General features: G+C 48.2%; 1 protein-coding gene across 5 annotated transcripts in view; it reads left to right on the top strand.

Annotated features, from left to right (window-relative positions):
* The first annotated feature begins 3499 nt into the window (after window positions 1-3499).
* Window positions 3500-17341, top strand: part of GOLM2 (golgi membrane protein 2) — a 54178-nt gene continuing 40336 nt past the window's right edge. For all 5 annotated transcript variants that reach the window (XM_040414368.1, XM_040414366.1, XM_040414367.1 and 2 more), the window contains exon 1: window positions 3500-3904. In XM_040414368.1, coding sequence (XP_040270302.1) covers window positions 3578-3904 — 327 coding nt within the window. In that variant the 5' untranslated portion in view covers window positions 3500-3577. The remainder of the gene's footprint in view (window positions 3905-17341) is intronic.

Raw genomic sequence — 17341 nt, 5'->3', positions numbered from 1 at the left:
CCAATGACTGGCTTTAGCGGTGCCAGTCATTGGCTGGAGCGGTGCATGTGACCATTCCCATGCATCACCCAGTTGTAAACAGGGCGAGGACCGGAAGATGGAGACAGCGGAGGACTGGAGCGGCAAGGGGCAGGTAAGTATGCATCTTCCTTTTCAGGGCGTTGGCTGTAGGCACTTGCTTAAAGAGGACCTTTCACCTTGAAAAACATTGTGAACTAAGTATGCTGCCATGGAGAGCGGCGCCCGGGGATCTCACTGCACTTACTATTACCCCTGGGCGCCGCTCCGTTCTCCCATTCTCCCCTCCGGTATCTTCACTCACTAAGTTATAGTAGGCGGTGTCTGCCCTTGTCCTGTGGGCGTCTCCTTCTCCTAGGCTGCAGCGCTGGCCAATCGCAGCGCACAGCTCACAGCCTGGGAGGTTTTTTTCTCCCAGGCTGTGAGCTGTGCGCTGCGATTGGCCAGCACTCCAGCCTAGGAGAAGGAGACGCCCACAGGACAAGGGCAGACACCGCCTACTATAACTTAGTGAGTGAAGATACCGGAGGGCATAGCGGGAGAACGGAGCGGCGCCCGAGGGTAATAGTAAGTGCAGTGAGATCCCCGGGCGCCGCTCTCCATGGCAGCATACTTAGTTCACAATGTTTTTCAAGGTGAAAGGTCCTCTTTAAGGGGCTGTCCTATCTTGGACATTGGGGGCATATCGCTAGGATATGCCCCCAGTGTCTGACAGGTGCAGTTCCCACCTCCGGAATCCGCACCTGTCTCTATAACGGAGCCCTCAAAGTGATAAAGGTTGCGCCGCGTATGCGCCGCCGCCATCCATTCATTTCTATTGGAGTCCCGAAAATAGCCGAGCGCTGGCTCAGCTATTTCTGCCAGCCTCATAGAATTTAATGAAGGCTGCGCTTGTGTGGTGCACTTCCAATTCATTTCAATGGGACTTCTGAAAAGTGCCCCCATAGAAATAAATGGAGGGCGGCCGCTCCTGCGTGGTCCAATGTCCTTCACTTTGAGGTGGGACTCGCACCTATCAGACATTGGGGGCATATCATTGCAATATACTCCCAATATCCAAGATGGGAATACCCCTTTTAATGATCATTATTACTGGAAAACCCATTTAAATTTGTCAGAAATCTTGGGAGTGGCGCTTTGTGTTCTGGGAGTGTGTGGCACAGTAAGGCCTCTTTCACACGGGCGTCGCGTGTGAGGGCCGGATAGGATGCGGGTGCGTCGCGGGAAAATCGTGCGAGTAGGTACGCAATTGCAGTCAGTTTTGACTGCGATTGCGTTCCGATGTTCAAGTTTAAAAAACTGACTGTGGTTCTTCACTGAAGTTCGGGTTTGGAATCGGTGTTGTGTAGATTTTATTATTTTCCATTATAAAATGGTTATAAGGGAAAATAATAGCATTCTATAATACAGAATGCTAAGTAAGGGTACTTTCACACTTGCGGCAGAGAGATCCGGCAAGCAGTTCCGTCGCCGGAACTGCCTGCCGGATCAGGCAAAACGTATGCCAACTGATGGCATTAGTAAGACTGATCAGCATCCTGATCAGTCTTAAAACTGCCTGATCAGTCAAAAAAATGCATTGAAATGTCGGATCCGTCTTTCCGGTGTTATCCGGCAAAACGGATCCGGCATTTATTTTTTTCACCTTTTCTTCAGTCTGCGCATGCGCAGACCGGAAGGACGGATCCGGCATTCTGAATGCCGGATCTGGCACTACTACATTCCTATGGGAAAAAATGCCGGATCCGGCATTCAGGCAAGTCTTCAGTTTTTTTTGCCGGAGATAAAACCGTAGCATGCTGCGGTTTTCTCTTTTGCCTGATCAGTCAAAACGACTGAACTGAAGACATCCTGAACGGATTACTCTCCATTCAGAATGCATGGGGATAAAACTGATCAGTTCTTTTTTGGTATAGAGCCCCTGTGACGGAACTATATGCCGGAAAAGAAAAACGCTAGTGTGAAAGTACCCTAAAAGGTCCATTGTGGGGTTAAAAAAATAAATAAAATGTAACTCACCTTATCCACTTGATCGCGCAACTGGGCTCATCTTCTTTCTTCTTCTTCTTGCAGGACCTGGCTGGAAAAGGACCTTCGGTGACGTAATTGCGCTCACCAATTTTATTATATATTTTTTAACACCTCAATCTACAATTTAGGCTACTTTCACACCTGCGTTTAGGTGCGGATCCGTCTGGTATCTGCCCAGATGGATCCGCACCTATAATGCAAACGCTGGTATCCGTTCAGGACGGATCCGTCTGCATTACTCTGTTAAAAAAAATCTAAGTCTAAGTGTAAGTCAAACGGATCCGTCCCCATTGCACCATATTGTGTCAATGTAAACGGATCCGTCCCCATTGACTTACATTGTAAGTCAGGACTGATCCGTTTGGCTCCGCATCGCCAGGCGGACACCAAAACGCTGCAAGCTGCGTTTGGTGTCCGCCTCCAGAGCGGAATGGAGGCTGAACGCTGCCAGACTGATGCATTCTGAATGGATCCTTATCCATTCAGAATGCATTGGGGCTGAACTGATCCGTTTTGGGCCGCTTGTGAGAGCTCTGAAACGGATCTCACAGGCGGACCCAGAAACGGCAGTGTGAAAGTAGCCTTAGTGAGCATTCTGTATTCAGAATGCTATTATTTTCCCTTATAACCATGTTATAAGGGAAAATAATACAGTGAATAGACTTTAATGGGGTCTGGAGTTGCTCATCCGTATCATGTCCTAGCAACCATGCGTGAAAATCACACTGCATCCGCACTTGCTGATTTTCACGCAGCCCCATTCATTTCTATGAGGCCTGCATTGTGTGAAAAACGCTGAATATTTTCACACAACGCACAAGTGACTGGTGAAAATCACCGCTCATGTGCACAGCCCCATTGAAATGAATGGGTCCGGATTCAGTGCGGGTGCTATGCGTTCACGTCACGCATTGCACCCGCGCGGAATTCTCGCCCGTGTGAAAGAGGCCTAAGTCTTGCTATGTGGTCCTATGAAAACAGTGTACCCTCAGGACTTCACTGTCTCCAAAAATCCAAACCTGAAGTTTTTTTTTTCTACACCCAAACTACACCTGTAAAAGAGTCACGTGACAGACCACCAGGTGTTTGGTCCTACAACCATGGAGCCCTTGACGGAGTGTCAGAACACAGCAACAGGGAATGACAATGATGAATACACCTGCTGACACCCATCTCCTGGAGCTGCCAAAAACTTTTCGTAACATCCCCATAGTAACCGGATGGACGACCACGCCCCCCGGAGACATGCAACGCGGCCATGACAACGAATGCGGAACTGTACTGCGCATGCGTGCATTGGTGATGCTCTTTCCCAAACACTTAGTTCCCTTTCAGTTCAACCCAACAGTGTGGGCGGGGTCTCTACAACCTCTTCGGCCAATCACTGCTTCCCTGAAGCTGGGCTCCTCTCACCCTATTGGAGCATTGTCTTTCGTTCACCCCTTGAGCTGTCACAGCAGGTTTGGCAGCGGCGGAGAAGGGAGAAAGACGGTGTGAGATCGGACAGGGCTAGGCCGAGGGGGCGATCATGGTGGGCTTTGGAGCCCCGCGGCGTACAGGCCGGCTGCCCCCCTTTGTGTTGGTGGCGTTGTTAGTGGTAATCGCCCTCCTGGCTTTTAACTACTGGAGTGTGTCCGCCCGCCAGGCCGCCTTGCAGGGGGATCTGGCGGCTCTGCAGGAGCAGGTTCAGCGCACGGAGGTAGCCCGGAGCCGGCTGGAGAAGCGCCATTCTGAGCTGATGGTGCAGTCGGAGGGCAACCGGCGGCAGCTGGAGCAACGGCTGGGCGAATTTCAGAACATAGGGGATCGACTGCAGGCCCGGGACCTGGAGGCCCAGCGCTGCGAGACGGACAGGGTGAGTGCCGGGGGCTGACGGGGTGAGCGAGGGGAGGCCGGGGGCAGACGGGGCGAGCGAGGGGAGGCCGGGGGCAGACGGGGCGAGCGAGGGGAGGCCGGGGGCAGACGGGGCGAGCGAGGGGAGGCCGGGGGCAGACGGGGCGAGCGAGGGGAGGCCGGGGGCGAGCGAGGGGAGGCCGGGGGCAGACGGGGCGAGCGAGGGGAGGCCGGGGGCGAGCGAGGGGAGGCCGGGGGCAGACGGGGCGAGCGAGGGGAGGCCGGGGGCAGACGGGACGAGCGAGGGGAGGCCGGGGGCAGACGGGACGAGCGAGGGGAGGCCGGGGGCAGACGGGGCGAGCGAGGGGAGGCCGGGGGCAGACGGGGCGAGCGAGGGGAGGCCGGGGGCAGACGGGGCGAGCGAGGGGAGGCCGGGGGCAGACGGGGCGAGCGAGGGGAGGCCGGGGGCAGACGGGGCGAGCGAGGGGAGGCCGGGGGCAGACGGGGCGAGCGAGGGGAGGCCGGGGGCAGACGGGGCGAGCGAGGGGAGGCCGGGGGCAGACGGGGCGAGCGAGGGGAGGCCGGGGGCAGACGGGGCGAGCGAGGGGAGGCCGGGGGCAGACGGGGCGAGTGCGGGGAGGCCGGGGCAGCACCCTCACTAGGTCTTTGTGCTGATGATGACACCCCCTGGGCCACAACGGGTTATTGATGGGAGCTATGACATCAGAATCCACCTGTCTGACTGCTATGTGACCTCATAAGTTCACACTAACCTCTGGAGCTTTACATGAGATTTATCTATTATCCACCTTATATGCACTGTGACCCCCAGCTTCTCACTCATCAGAAATTGCCAGAAGGGTGCCAATATACAAAAAATTTTGTTGTCTTTTTTTTTTTTTTTTTTGTCAGCTCCCTAAAAAAAAAAAGAGATTTATTTTTTTGTACCAGTTTCTGGGATGTCTTTGCTTTTTCGCCTTGGTGTGTTTTACCACCTGGCGTTTTCTCACGCTGCAGGAAAGTCCCAAACTCCCCTTCCTCCCCCGTGATATCACTTCCTCTGTAAGGCTACTTTCACACTTGCGGCAGAGAGATCCGGCAAGCAGTTCCGTCGCCGACACTGCCTGCCGGATCAGGCAAAATGTATGCTAACTGATGGCATTAGTAAGACTGATCAGGATCCTGATCAGTCTTAAAAATGCCTGATCAGTCGAAAAAATGCATTGAAATGCCGGATCCGTCTTTCCAGTGTCATCCGGCAAAAACGGATCCGGCATTTATTTTTTCACCTTTTTTTCAGTCTGCGCATGCGCATACCGGAAGGACGGATCCGGCATTCCGGTATTCTGAATGCCGGATCCGGCACTAATACATTCCTATGGGAAAAAATGCCTGATCCGGCATTCAGGCAAGTCTTCAGTTTTTTTAGCCGGAGATAAAACCGTAGCATGCTACGGTTTTCTCTTTTGCCTGATCAGTCAAAACGACTGAACTGAAGACGTCCTGATGCAAACTGAACGGATTACTCTCCATTCAGAATGCATGGGGACATACCTGATCAGTTCTTTTCCGGTATAGAGCCCCTGTGACGGAACTCTATGCCGGAAAAGAACAACGCAAGTGTGAAAGTAGCCTAAAGCAGTATGGGGAAACACTTTGGTACACAGAACACTAGCGCACATTGTACCTGTGTTTTTTTTTTTTTTTTTTAAGCTACAAAAAATGCCAATGGAGGTGTAAGGGAGAAAACCGCCAGAGCATGCCGCAAATAAAAATAAATAAATAACATTGGCCCCAAAAAACGCACCTCAAGAGAGGGAAAACAAAATTGCTGCTTTGTCTTGTTCGATATTTCCCATGTAACTGGAGCTAAAAAAAGCTGAAAAACACACCAGCCAAAAAAATTCACAAAAGCCACAAAACCCGTCAGACCGACTGCGGCTCCCCTGACCTGAACTGACGGCATCATGGTGATATATGATATATTCTGTTCCTATCTGATTGCGGCTCTATTGTGCTGACAGACCTGCGATCAGACTGGAACTGACTGTATCATAAATCACTATGATGGAGTCAAGTCAGATCAGGGAAGCCGCTGGTGGTCCGAGAGATGACACGTGGATTGTGAGCGCGGTCATGTGTCGATTTTGCGTCAACCTTTGGGGCATTTGATCCCATTCTTATGTGTGGGCTTGGGTTTCCCTGCTTAGTTCCTATGGGACCTGATACCGTTCTTGGCTCTTACAAGGTAGAACTTGCAGGCACCAGTGAAAGAGGTTTTCCAGGGCTAGAATATTGATGACCTATCCTCAAGATAGGCTCCGGTGAGCGCTGCAGTCCAGGCCATTTATTGGTCACGTGGCCTATGTGCAGCTCCATCCCATTCAAGTGGATGGACTGCAATACTGAGCACAGCCACTATACAATCTGCGGCGCTGTGAGGAGGTCGCGGGGCTCACCAGAGCACAGCAGCCTCTTCAAACAGCTGATCGGCAGGGGTGGCGGGAGTTGGACCCCCGCCGATCAGATATCTGGCTGTGAGGAGAGGCATCCTGTGTGTCAGTTCTCGACTCAACTCTCATTATCTCACCGACAAACGGGCAAAAAATATTTTAGGTGGAAACCCCTTTATTAGGGGGAGGCCCGTGTCAATGAATGCAGTTTCCGCTATTCATTCTATGAAATGCGTCGTGTACCAAAAACCTATCCGCCATCCGCATGTCAAGTATCTAATTGCTGGGACCCTCTCTGATCAGGAGTATAGGGGTCCCATGCCTACTTCTGCATGGAGCTGCCGCCCTGTTCACACTGGGACTGCCAGAGATGGCTGACACGTTTCTCAGTTTTATGCCTTTAAAGCAGGGGTGCACAACCTTTTTCTGGTTGGGGGCCACATCAGACTGAAGGAATCCCAAGGGCCGAAGATAAAAGTTAGAGGTGTTACCAACTGACATACTGTATTTATGGCGTGTTGTACACACAGTATATATCATAAATGTCTGGTTACACCTCCAGGATTCCCATTGTAACGCATACAAGGGAATGCTCCGAGCTCCGAACGGAACCTCACGAATAGCTGCTAGCAGACGAATAGGAAACGCACCCAAGCGGCTTACACTCCTAGCAATCAGTCTCTAACCGCATACAGTGAATCCCCCCCAAGAACGAGACGAGGCTCCGTGTTGAGGGTCAAGCAGTGGTCAGCCAGAGCTGTGTGTTTATTGTTCTTATATAACATTGGTACACATCAGTACCACCCACAGGGTTTTGTAAAAACAACCAATAAACACGTACAATACAGTAAAACGCTCCCACACAAAATCCTCCCCTCTGCCTGTGATACAATTACCTTACACAATGGGTTGATGTAATTATCACAGGCAGGAGAATACACAATGTCTTCTGTCCTGGAGACAACCGAGGAGTAATTCAATTATCTCTCAGGACAAAGGGAAATCGCCAATACACACGTGGGGACAATAGGACAGACATCACTATTTAAATATACAATGTCCCAACCATTACAGTAACATAGACATTTAACATATCTCCAGATGGCTTGGATCTAAGCGCTCAAAATATCCAAACAGTGCTCAGATGCCACAAACACAGTCAAATCGCCATGGGGTTTTTGTTTAGCATGGGCTGATGAGAGGGCCCATAATCCTGGGGCAAGAGGCTGGCAACCAGGCCCCTCCAAAAGCCAGTGGCGGGTTTAGTTTCGCCACACCTATCTAATGGGAGAATACATGTGAGCAGCCACAGGACATACATGTCTGGTACCAGATGGTTGGGGGCCGCACAGAATGATATCGAGGGCTGTATGTGGCTCCCAGGCCGCAGGTTGTGCACCCCTGCTTTAAAAGAAACCTATCATCAGTTTCTTGCTACCCTAACCACAGGCAAAATAAAATGGCGATTGTACTCCTCTTTTAAAGGGGTTTTCCAGGCTCCTGATATTGATGACAGATCCTCAGGATAGGTCATTAATATCCAATCAGTGAGGGTCCGACACCCCGCACCGATCTGCTGATCCCTGCCGCCTCCAATGCTGGAACTAGTGAAGTGGACAGAACAGGAAGCACAGCTCCGCTCACAGTGTAGTGGCCGTGCAGAGTACTGCAGCTCAGCTCCCATTGAAGTGAATGTAACTCTGCATGACCTCTACACTGTGAGCGGAGCTGTGCTTCCTGCTCCACTCACAGCTCTAGTTCCAGCATCAGAAGCTGCAGCAATCAGCTGATCATGGGGGTGCGAGGTGTCGGACCCTCCTGAGGATAGGTCATCAATATCAGAAGCCTGGTAAACCCCTTTAAATATAACTACATTGTGCTGATGGGGCAGCTTTCTCTGTCTTCTCACCACCCCGCTGAGGCTACTTTCACACTTGAGTTTTGGTTTCCATAATGGTTGTTTGATTTAAATCATCAGGACTCATCCGTTCTGTTAGGATGCAGTTGTATTAAATCGAAAGGGAACAAACCGGATCCGTCACTAAAAACAATGTAAGTCAGTGGGTGACAGATCCGTTTTCTTTACATTAGGATCTGTAAAAAAAAAAACGGACCTGGCACCATTGTTTTTCTGACCGGTCACAAAACAGAATGCTACCTGAACGGAGCGTACCCCATTCACAATACATTGGTCCTTAATGGAACTGTTTTCGCCCGGTTTTTAGATCCTCTGCCAGATCTCAGAACCAGAATGCCAAAACGCTGATGTGACAGTAGCCTCAACTTGATTGATGTCTCTGCCTGTTTGTGTATCGGCAGAGATCTGTCAGTCTACTGAGCTTGCTGGGGAGGAGGAGGAGGAGGGATCCACCGTGGACACTTCACTTTTTCCATTTTTCCTCCTTCCAGTAGATGTCTGTAATTGTGTCTTCAGATTCCCAGGAGGGAGGTAAAGCGGTGATAATAGGTTATTACACTGCAATTAGTTTCTCTCCTGCCCTAATTGACTAATAACAGGGAATTATAGATCGTATGTAACTGCCCCGCCCAGGGAGATGAGATTTATTTTCCTTTACCTATACCAACTTTAGAATAAGAATGTACTTTCACACTAGCGTTATTCTTTTCCGGCACTGAGTTCTGTCCTAGGGGTTAAATACCGGAAAAGAACTGATCAGTTTTATCCCCATGCATTCTGAATGGAGAGCATTCTGTTCAGGATGCACACGGTTTTATCTCCTTCCAAAAATCCAGAACACTTGCCGGAATTTTTTCCCATTGACATGCATTAATTCCAGATCCGGCCCCGAGTGTTCCGTCAAAACGGATCCGGCATTGCAGTCTGCGCATGCTCAGACTGAAAAAAATAAATGCTGGATCCGTTTTTTCCGGATTACACCACAGAGACGGATCCGGCATTTCAATGCATTTGTCAGACGGATCAGGATCCTGATCAGTCTTACAAATGCCATCAGTTTGCGTCCGTATTGCCGGATCCAGCGGGCTGCCTGCCGGAATCCTCTGCCGCGAGTGTGAAACTACCCTGAGTCTTATCTACAGAAACCATGAGAAAGTTTCTCCTGAGCTTAATTAGTTACATCCTGGAAAGTTTTGTATCTATTCTGTGCCTGACCACAATTCTGCGATGTGAAAGTGGCCTTATGCACAGATGTAGCAAACGTTAACTTGACACTTAAAGAGGACCTTTCACTAGAATAAAGCATCTAAACTAACTATACAGACATGTAGAGCGGCGCCCAGGGATCCCCCTGCACTTACTGTTATCCCCTAGGAATGAATGGGGCCGAGCTGTAATACCAAGCACGGCGCTATACAATGTACGGCGTTGTGCTTGGTGAGCAGCGAGAAGGCCGCAGTGCTCACGGGAGCGCCAGTGCCTTCTAAAAACAGCTGATCGGCCGGGGTCCCTGGTGTCTGATACCTACTGATAAGATACTGATGACCTATCATTTCATATCTGATCCATGTGGGGCCGACACCCAGCATAGCCCACCTGTTCGAAGAAGCCATGGAGCTCAGGTGAGGATAAGTTTTCAATATTCTGCTCCTGGAAAAACCCGTAAGTTGCAAACAAAAGCCGTGGACAAAGTCACATGCTGTATGTGTGCATTTAATGTGTTAAGAGTCAAGTTACTGTTTGCTGCTTCTGTACCATTCTTACCCAGAGCTGGAATCACAATTCTGTAGAGGTAGATTCTGGTAGCCACAATTTTTTTTTTTTTACTAAAGTGAATGCACCTGGGTTTGGCGTAAATAGGTTTAGCAAAATTATGTGCACTTAGCTCAACGTGATTTAACGGAAAAGAGGTGTGGTGTCATGGGAAAGGGGCAGGGCCTAATATGCAACATTTTGCACGACAATTGTAACGTCAAATTCTGTCTCATAGTAAGCCAAGCAATAGTGGGTATAGAGTCAGAGAAAAGTGTCTCTCCCTGAGAATCACAAAAAATCCAACCTTGCTGGGGTGGCAGTCGCTGCAAACGTGCAAATCGCACTGTGATTCATTTCTACGGATGCCCTGCATCCTTGGGTGTGACAGGTGCTCTGAGACCAAGATCGCCGGGTAGCCGAACCATAACACACAAGACGTATTGTTCACTTGTACACCTTTTAATTATACAGGGTGAGTCGAAAGTCCCAGGACACCCTTTTATTGCAGAAACGAAAAATAAAATCTCTGAATACCCCAGCAAGTAATGTGTAAGGGGGGCCATCTTTTAGGCTATGTCTGGAAAATGGTTGCCATATTGGATCAAGGGCAAATTTTTCCAATGGGAAGGGAGTCATGTAGCATATTAAAGAAGACCAGAATTTTCTCAGAAATCGATTGCAGCAATCAGATTGTGGTTCAAAAGTTAACAACCGGGAACGTTCCCTGTGATGCACAGCTATTTGACATGTTCAGTGTATTGTCCATGGTGCTGAACACAGAACATTTCACTTTGGGCTTGTTCACACAACCGTATGGCTTTTTCAGTGTTTTGCGAGCCGTTTTTAACGGATCAGTTTTTCTGTTTTTTGTTTCAGTAGTGTTTCCGGTTCCGTTCCATTTTTCCGTATGGCGTATACAGTAATTACATAGAAAAAAATTGGGCTGGGCATAAAATTTTATAATAGATGGTTCCACACAAACAGAACAGATACGGAAGACATATGGCGTACATTCCGTATGTGTTCTATTTTTTTATTTTTTTTGCGGCCCATTGACTTGAATGGAGCCACTATCTTCGAACGGAAATATGGAAACGGAATGCATATGGAGTGAATTCCGTTTTTTTTTTTTTGTTTTTTTTTTGTGGAACCATTTAAATGAATGGTTCTGTATATGGACCGTATACAGATTGCAAAAAATGTTCATGTGAACGAGCCCTTTCTGCGCTGATAACTTTTGAAGTACACTGCTCAAAAAAATAAAGGGAACACTTAAACAACACAATGTAACTCCAAGTCAATCACACTTCTGTGAAATCAAACTGTCCACTTAGGAAGCAACACTGAGTGACAATCAATTTCACATGCTGTTGTGCAAATGGGATAGACAACAGGTGGAAATTATAGGCAATTAGCAAGACCCCCCAATAAAGGAGTGGTTCTGCAGGTGGTGCCCACAGACCACTTCTCAGTTCCTATGCTTCCTGGCTGATGTTTTGGTCACTTTTGAATGCTGGCGGTGCTTTCACTCTAGTGGTAGCATGAGACGAAGTCTACAACCCACACAAGTGGCTCAGGTAGTGCAGCTTATTCAGGATGGCACATCAATGCGAGCGGTGGCAAGAAGGTTTGCTGTGTCTGTCAGCGTAGTGTCCAGAGCATGGAGGCACTACCAGGAGGAAGGCCAGTACATCAGGAGACGTGAAGGAGGCCGTAGGAGGGCAACAACCCAGCAGCAGGACCGCTACCTCTGCCTTTGTGCAAGGAGGAACAGGAGGAGCACTGCCAGAACCCTGCAAAATGACCTCCAGCAGGCCACAAATGTGCATGTGTCTGCTCAAACGGTCAGAAACCGACTCCATAAGGGTGATATGAGGGCCCGACGTCCACAGGTGGGGGTTGTGCTTACAGCCCAACACCGTGCAGGATGTTTGGCATTTGCCAGAGAACACCAAGATTGGCAAATTCGTCACTGGCGCCCTGTGCTCTTCACAGATGAAAACAGGTTCACACTGAGCACATGTGACAGAGTCTGGAGACTCCGTGGAGAACGTTCTGCTGCCTGCAACATCCTCCAGCATGACCGGTTTGGCATTGGGTCAGTAATGGTGTGGGGTGGCATTTCTTTGGAGGGCCGCACAGCCCTCCATGTTCTCGCCAGAGGTAGCCTGACTGCCATTAGGTACCGAGATGAGATCCTCGGACCCCTTGTGAGACCATATGCTGGTGCGGTTGGCCCTGGGTTCCTCCTAATGCAAGACAATGCTAGACCTCATGTGGCTGGAGTGTGTCAGCAGTTCCTGCAAGACGAAGGCATTGATGCTATGGACTGGCCCGCCCGTTCCCCAGACCTGAATCCAATTCAGCACATCTGGGACATCATGTCTCGCTCTGTCCACCAACGTCACGTTGCACCACAGACTGTCCAGGAGTTGGCAGATGCTTTAGTCCAGGTCTGGGAGGAGATCCCTCAGGAGACCGTCCGCCACCTCATCAGGAGCATGCACAGGCGTTGTAGGGAGGTCATACAGGCACGTGGAGGCCACACACACTACTGAGCCTCATTTTGACATGTTTTAAGGACATTACATCAAAGTTGGATCAGCCTGTAGTGTGTTTTTCCACTTTAATTTTAAGGGTGACTCTAAATCCAGACCTCCATGGGTTAAAAAATTTGATTTCCATTTTTTTATTTTTGTGTGATTTTGTTGTCAGCACATTCAACTATGTAAAGAACAAAGTATTTCAGAAGAATATTTAATTAACTCAGATCTAGGATGTGTTATTTTTGTGTTCCCTTTATTTTTTTGAGCAGTGTATTACAAATCTGATTGCTGCAATCGATTTCTGAGAGTTTTCTATGATATGCTACATGACCCCCCTTCGCATTGAAAAAAATTTGCCCTTGATCCAATATGGCGGCCTTGAATTTGGAGGCCATGTTCCGGACATAGCTTACGATAAGCACCTGTTACTTGCTGGGGTATTTCAGATATTTAATTCTCCCTTTCATTTTTTAAATAAAAGGGTGTCCTGGGAGTTTTGACTCACCGTGTGAAAAGAATAAACTGAAGTCAGAGTATCCCTTTAAGCTCCTGAACTCAGCTCTCCGAGTATCACCAGTCGGTTCACGCTGCACAGAACTTGTTTGTAAAACTCCTTAGGGGGCATTTATCAAAGACTGGCATTTTACATCAGTCTTTAATAGCTGCTGCGCTGCCACAGCATGAGCCTAATTTATGAGGAGGCGCGTCTCTTTTTAAATTGGGCACATCCTCGGGCAGTCTGTGTACCTAGTTTAAAGGGAACCTGTCATCAACTTTATGCTGACCTCACAGAAATGGCAAGAATGCTGATTTCGGCGGTATGTCACTCATGAGCTAAAAGTAAGTGGTTGCTGAGAACCAGCATCATAATCATTTCAGCCCAGGCCTTGAAAAGAGTCAAATCTACCTGAGAAGAGTCCTGGTTATTATAATCTGCTGCTGATTGGCAGATCTCTCCTAGAGAGAAAGCGAGAAAACTAGGTAGAAGACTGTCAGCCATCAGCAGGTGGGCGGGAGAGCAGGAATTCATGAATAACCAGGACTCTTCTCAGGTGGCTGTGACTCTTTTCCAGCCCCAGTCTGTAATGATTGTCATGTTGGTTCTCGGCAACCACTTACTTTTAAATGACAGACCTCTGAAATCAACTCACCTGTCTCTACTTTATGCTGCCGTTAGTATGGGTAGCGTAAAGTTGATGACCGGTTCCCTTTAAAATCTACTCCAGTCAGGAGCTGGAGTCTCAGATGTCATTTACACCTGTAAACAGTGATTTTGCCGGGGTTGATGGCACGGGCAATAGAAAAAATCACAAAAGGTGGTCTTGTGACTTTTATTTATACCAAAACTGGTCTTAGTAAATGACCCCCAGTGTGTGTAGTCTTTCCATTAATAGCTGTGCATCTGAATGCAGTACAGTACGCATTATTGTAATTTAGGAACACCGCTAACAGATAGCGGTGTATCTGTCAACAAAATCTCGAATGGGTCTGAGCGCGATACCAAGCACAGCCGCTATACAATGTACGACGAGAGAAGGCAGCGGCTCTACTGCGAGCAGCGGTGCCTTCTGAAACAGCTGATCGGTGGGGGACCTGGGTGTCGGACTCTCACCGATCTGATACTGATGACCTATAGAACGGGCTGCGAAAATGAAGCAGAAATGATGCATGAAAAACGACACTCATGTACACAGATGTACTGAAATGAATGGGTCAGGACGGAAAACTCGCTCGTGTGAACGAGCCCTAGCACAGGCTGCTACTTGGGATCAGCTTGGGAAGAGCAAATCAAAGTACAAGGTACAAAATAGCTCCATATACTATAAAGCGTTTCTGCGTTGATCACGAGCTTTCGTGGGAGGGATGTTGTGTCATAAAGACATATTCCTGCACTAGTCACGTTTAATTGTCGATATCCAGAACACGCCTTAGGAATAGGTAAGTGCCCCAGTAATTGGACCTCCAGTGATGTAGCTGTTACAGCAGGCAGTAAAGTGAGTCACGGGAGATGACCTATAGGCTCGTAGCCAACAATTTGATTTTAATTGCCACCTGAATAGACGTTCTGTTCTTCAATCAAAGAGGATTTCCTGCGGTAAATGTGGATGACCTGTCCTTAGGGTAGACATCAGTGTCACATCAGTAAGAGCTCTTATGCTTGTGATAGACTTCAGGTACCTGACTGCTGAGTGCTCGTTATGCTGACGGCTATCTCTCCTGACCCCCCCCCCCCCCCCCTATATGAGTGCTGCCTTCTCTTCAAACAGTTGATTGGTGGGGGTGCCGATCTGATATTGATGACCTATCTTGAGGATAAGTGATCAATATAAAAAAAAGTGGATTATCCCTTTAAAACGCCCTATCTGCAGGGTAGGCTCTAAGTGTCAGACCGCTGGTGCCCCATTGATCACTTACACAGGAGCCCGTGTTTCCCTATTTGACTGGAGAAGCAAACGCACATTCTTCTTAATGGGGCTGATAGCTGAGCGTCTGCACTTGGTTGTCTTCACCAGTCCCATGGCGTTGGAGGGGATAAGTTACAGTGGGAAAAACCCTTTAGTGTGATATCTAGGGCCCCTTTTATTTCTGCCCAGTCAGCAGAATAAGGGGAGCGCCATGTGCCCACCATTGTTTGAGGCACAGTGGCTGGTATGTGCTGCTGCCACCTCTAAAATCCATTCTATCAGCGGGACTTCTTCACCTGTGGGGGGTTGAGCTCCCACCTGCCGCAGGGCTGGACATTTAGCTCCACGCTGACAATTTCCCGCCTGCACCGCTGCCCTTGCTCTGCTAATCGGAGCAGCTTGACTTTTTGTTTGATGTTTTTTTCGTATGCACACCGCTTTTATCTCGGACCACTGCCGACAGGTTCCTCAGCGTGTGCAGCTCTCGTGCTATACAGTGTTAGCAGTCTGTGAATGGTGTATAAACCGCCAGGATCCCCTCTCGTTGGGGGTCATTTCCACTGGTCTTTGTTTCCTTTTTGTGCTGGCGGAGGATGTGAATTAGGCGCATCTTCCTGCTGCGTGCACCTGCCGTGAAAAATGTTTTTTAGCTATTTTTACGACTAAAACTGTCATAAATGTAAGTAAATATGCCAGTACCAACTTTCGGCGGCTTTAATTTTTTTATTTTTTTTATACCAGAATTTACGTGGTGCTGATGGTAAATGACCCCATAGTCTTACATCCACATAGGACGTAAAATTCAGTAGAAAAGTCCACCGTGGATCTGTGGTAGGAACGGCAACAAAAAGAACGGCCTGAATTACACGTGGTTTTTGCAGCGGAGGTGGCTGTGGTTTTCACCCTCTGTGTTGCAAAGGGTGAAAGCTGCAATGGAGATCCACTGCATGAATTGGCGCACTGCAGAATTCATATCCGCGCTGTACACTGCATGTACAGTGCTGCCCATAATTATTCATACCCCTGGCAAATTTTGACTTAAAGTTACTTTTATTCAACCAGCAAGTAATTTTTTGACGGGAAATGACATAGGTGTCTCCCAAAAGATAATAAGACGATGTACAAGAGGCATTATTGTGGGGAAAAAAACATTTCTCTGCTTTTTATTTACATTTGAGCAAAAAGTGTCCAGTCCAAAATTATTCATACCCTTCTCAATAATCAATAGAAAAGCCTTTATTGGCTATTACAGCAATCAAACGCTTCCTATAATTGCAGACCAGCTTTTTGCATGTCTCCACAGGTATTTTTGCCCATTCATCTTTAGCAATGAGCTCCAAATCTTTCAGGTTGGAGGGTCTTCTTACCATCACCCTGATCTTTAGCTCCCTCCACAGATTCTCAATTGGATTAAAGTCTGGACTCTGGCTGGGCCACTCCAAAACGTTAATGTTGTTGTCTGCTAACCATTTCTTCACCACTTTTGCTGTGTGTTTTGGGTCATTGTCATACTGAAATGTCCACTGGTGCCCAAGGCCAAGTTTCTCTGCAGACTGCCTGATGTTGTCGTTGAGAATCCTCATGTATTGCGCTCTTTTCATGGTGCCGTTTACTGTGATTAGGTTCCCTGCTCCATTGGCTGAAAAACACCCCCAAAGCATTAGGTTCCCATCACCATGTTTGACAGGGGGAATGGTGCTCTTTGGGTTGAAGGCTTCTCCTTTTTACGCCAAATGAAGGAAACATCATTGTGACCAAACAATTAAATTTTTGTTTCATCTGACCATAACACAGAAGACCAGAAGTCTTCTTCTTTGTCCAGATGAGCTTTTGCAAAGGCCAAGCGAGCTTTTGTGTGCCTTCTCTGGAGAAGTGGCGTCCTCCTTGGTCTGCATCCGTGGAACCCAGCAGTGTGAAGTGTCCGTTGGATTGTCTACCTTGAGACATTGCCACCAGCAGAGCCCAGATTCACCAGGATGGCCTTGGTGGTGATCCTTGGATTCTTTTTTACCTCTCTAACTATCCTCCTGGCCAGCACAGGTGTCACTTTTGGCTTTTGACCACGTCCTCTGAGATTTTCCACAGTGCGGAACATCTTGTATTTTTTGCTCAAATGTAAATAAAAGCTGAGAAATGTTATTTTTTCCACAATAATCCCTCTTGTACATCGTCTTATTATCTTTTGGGAGACACCTATGTCATTTCCCGTCAAAAAATTACTCGCTGGTTGAATAAAAGTAACTTTAAGTCAAAATTTGCCAGGGGTATGGATAATTATGGGCAGCACTGTAGATGAAATGTGTTAAAATCTCATCCACTTTGCTGGTACTGAACTATGCTGCAATTTCAAGGGAATTTACCCTTTGGTCTCATTCAGATGAA

The sequence above is a fragment of the Bufo bufo genome, chromosome 1 (assembly GCF_905171765.1).
Source record: "Bufo bufo chromosome 1, aBufBuf1.1, whole genome shotgun sequence".
In the NCBI taxonomy this organism is placed as follows: domain Eukaryota; kingdom Metazoa; phylum Chordata; class Amphibia; order Anura; family Bufonidae; genus Bufo; species Bufo bufo.
This window is presented reverse-complemented; position numbering and strand designations above follow the sequence as displayed.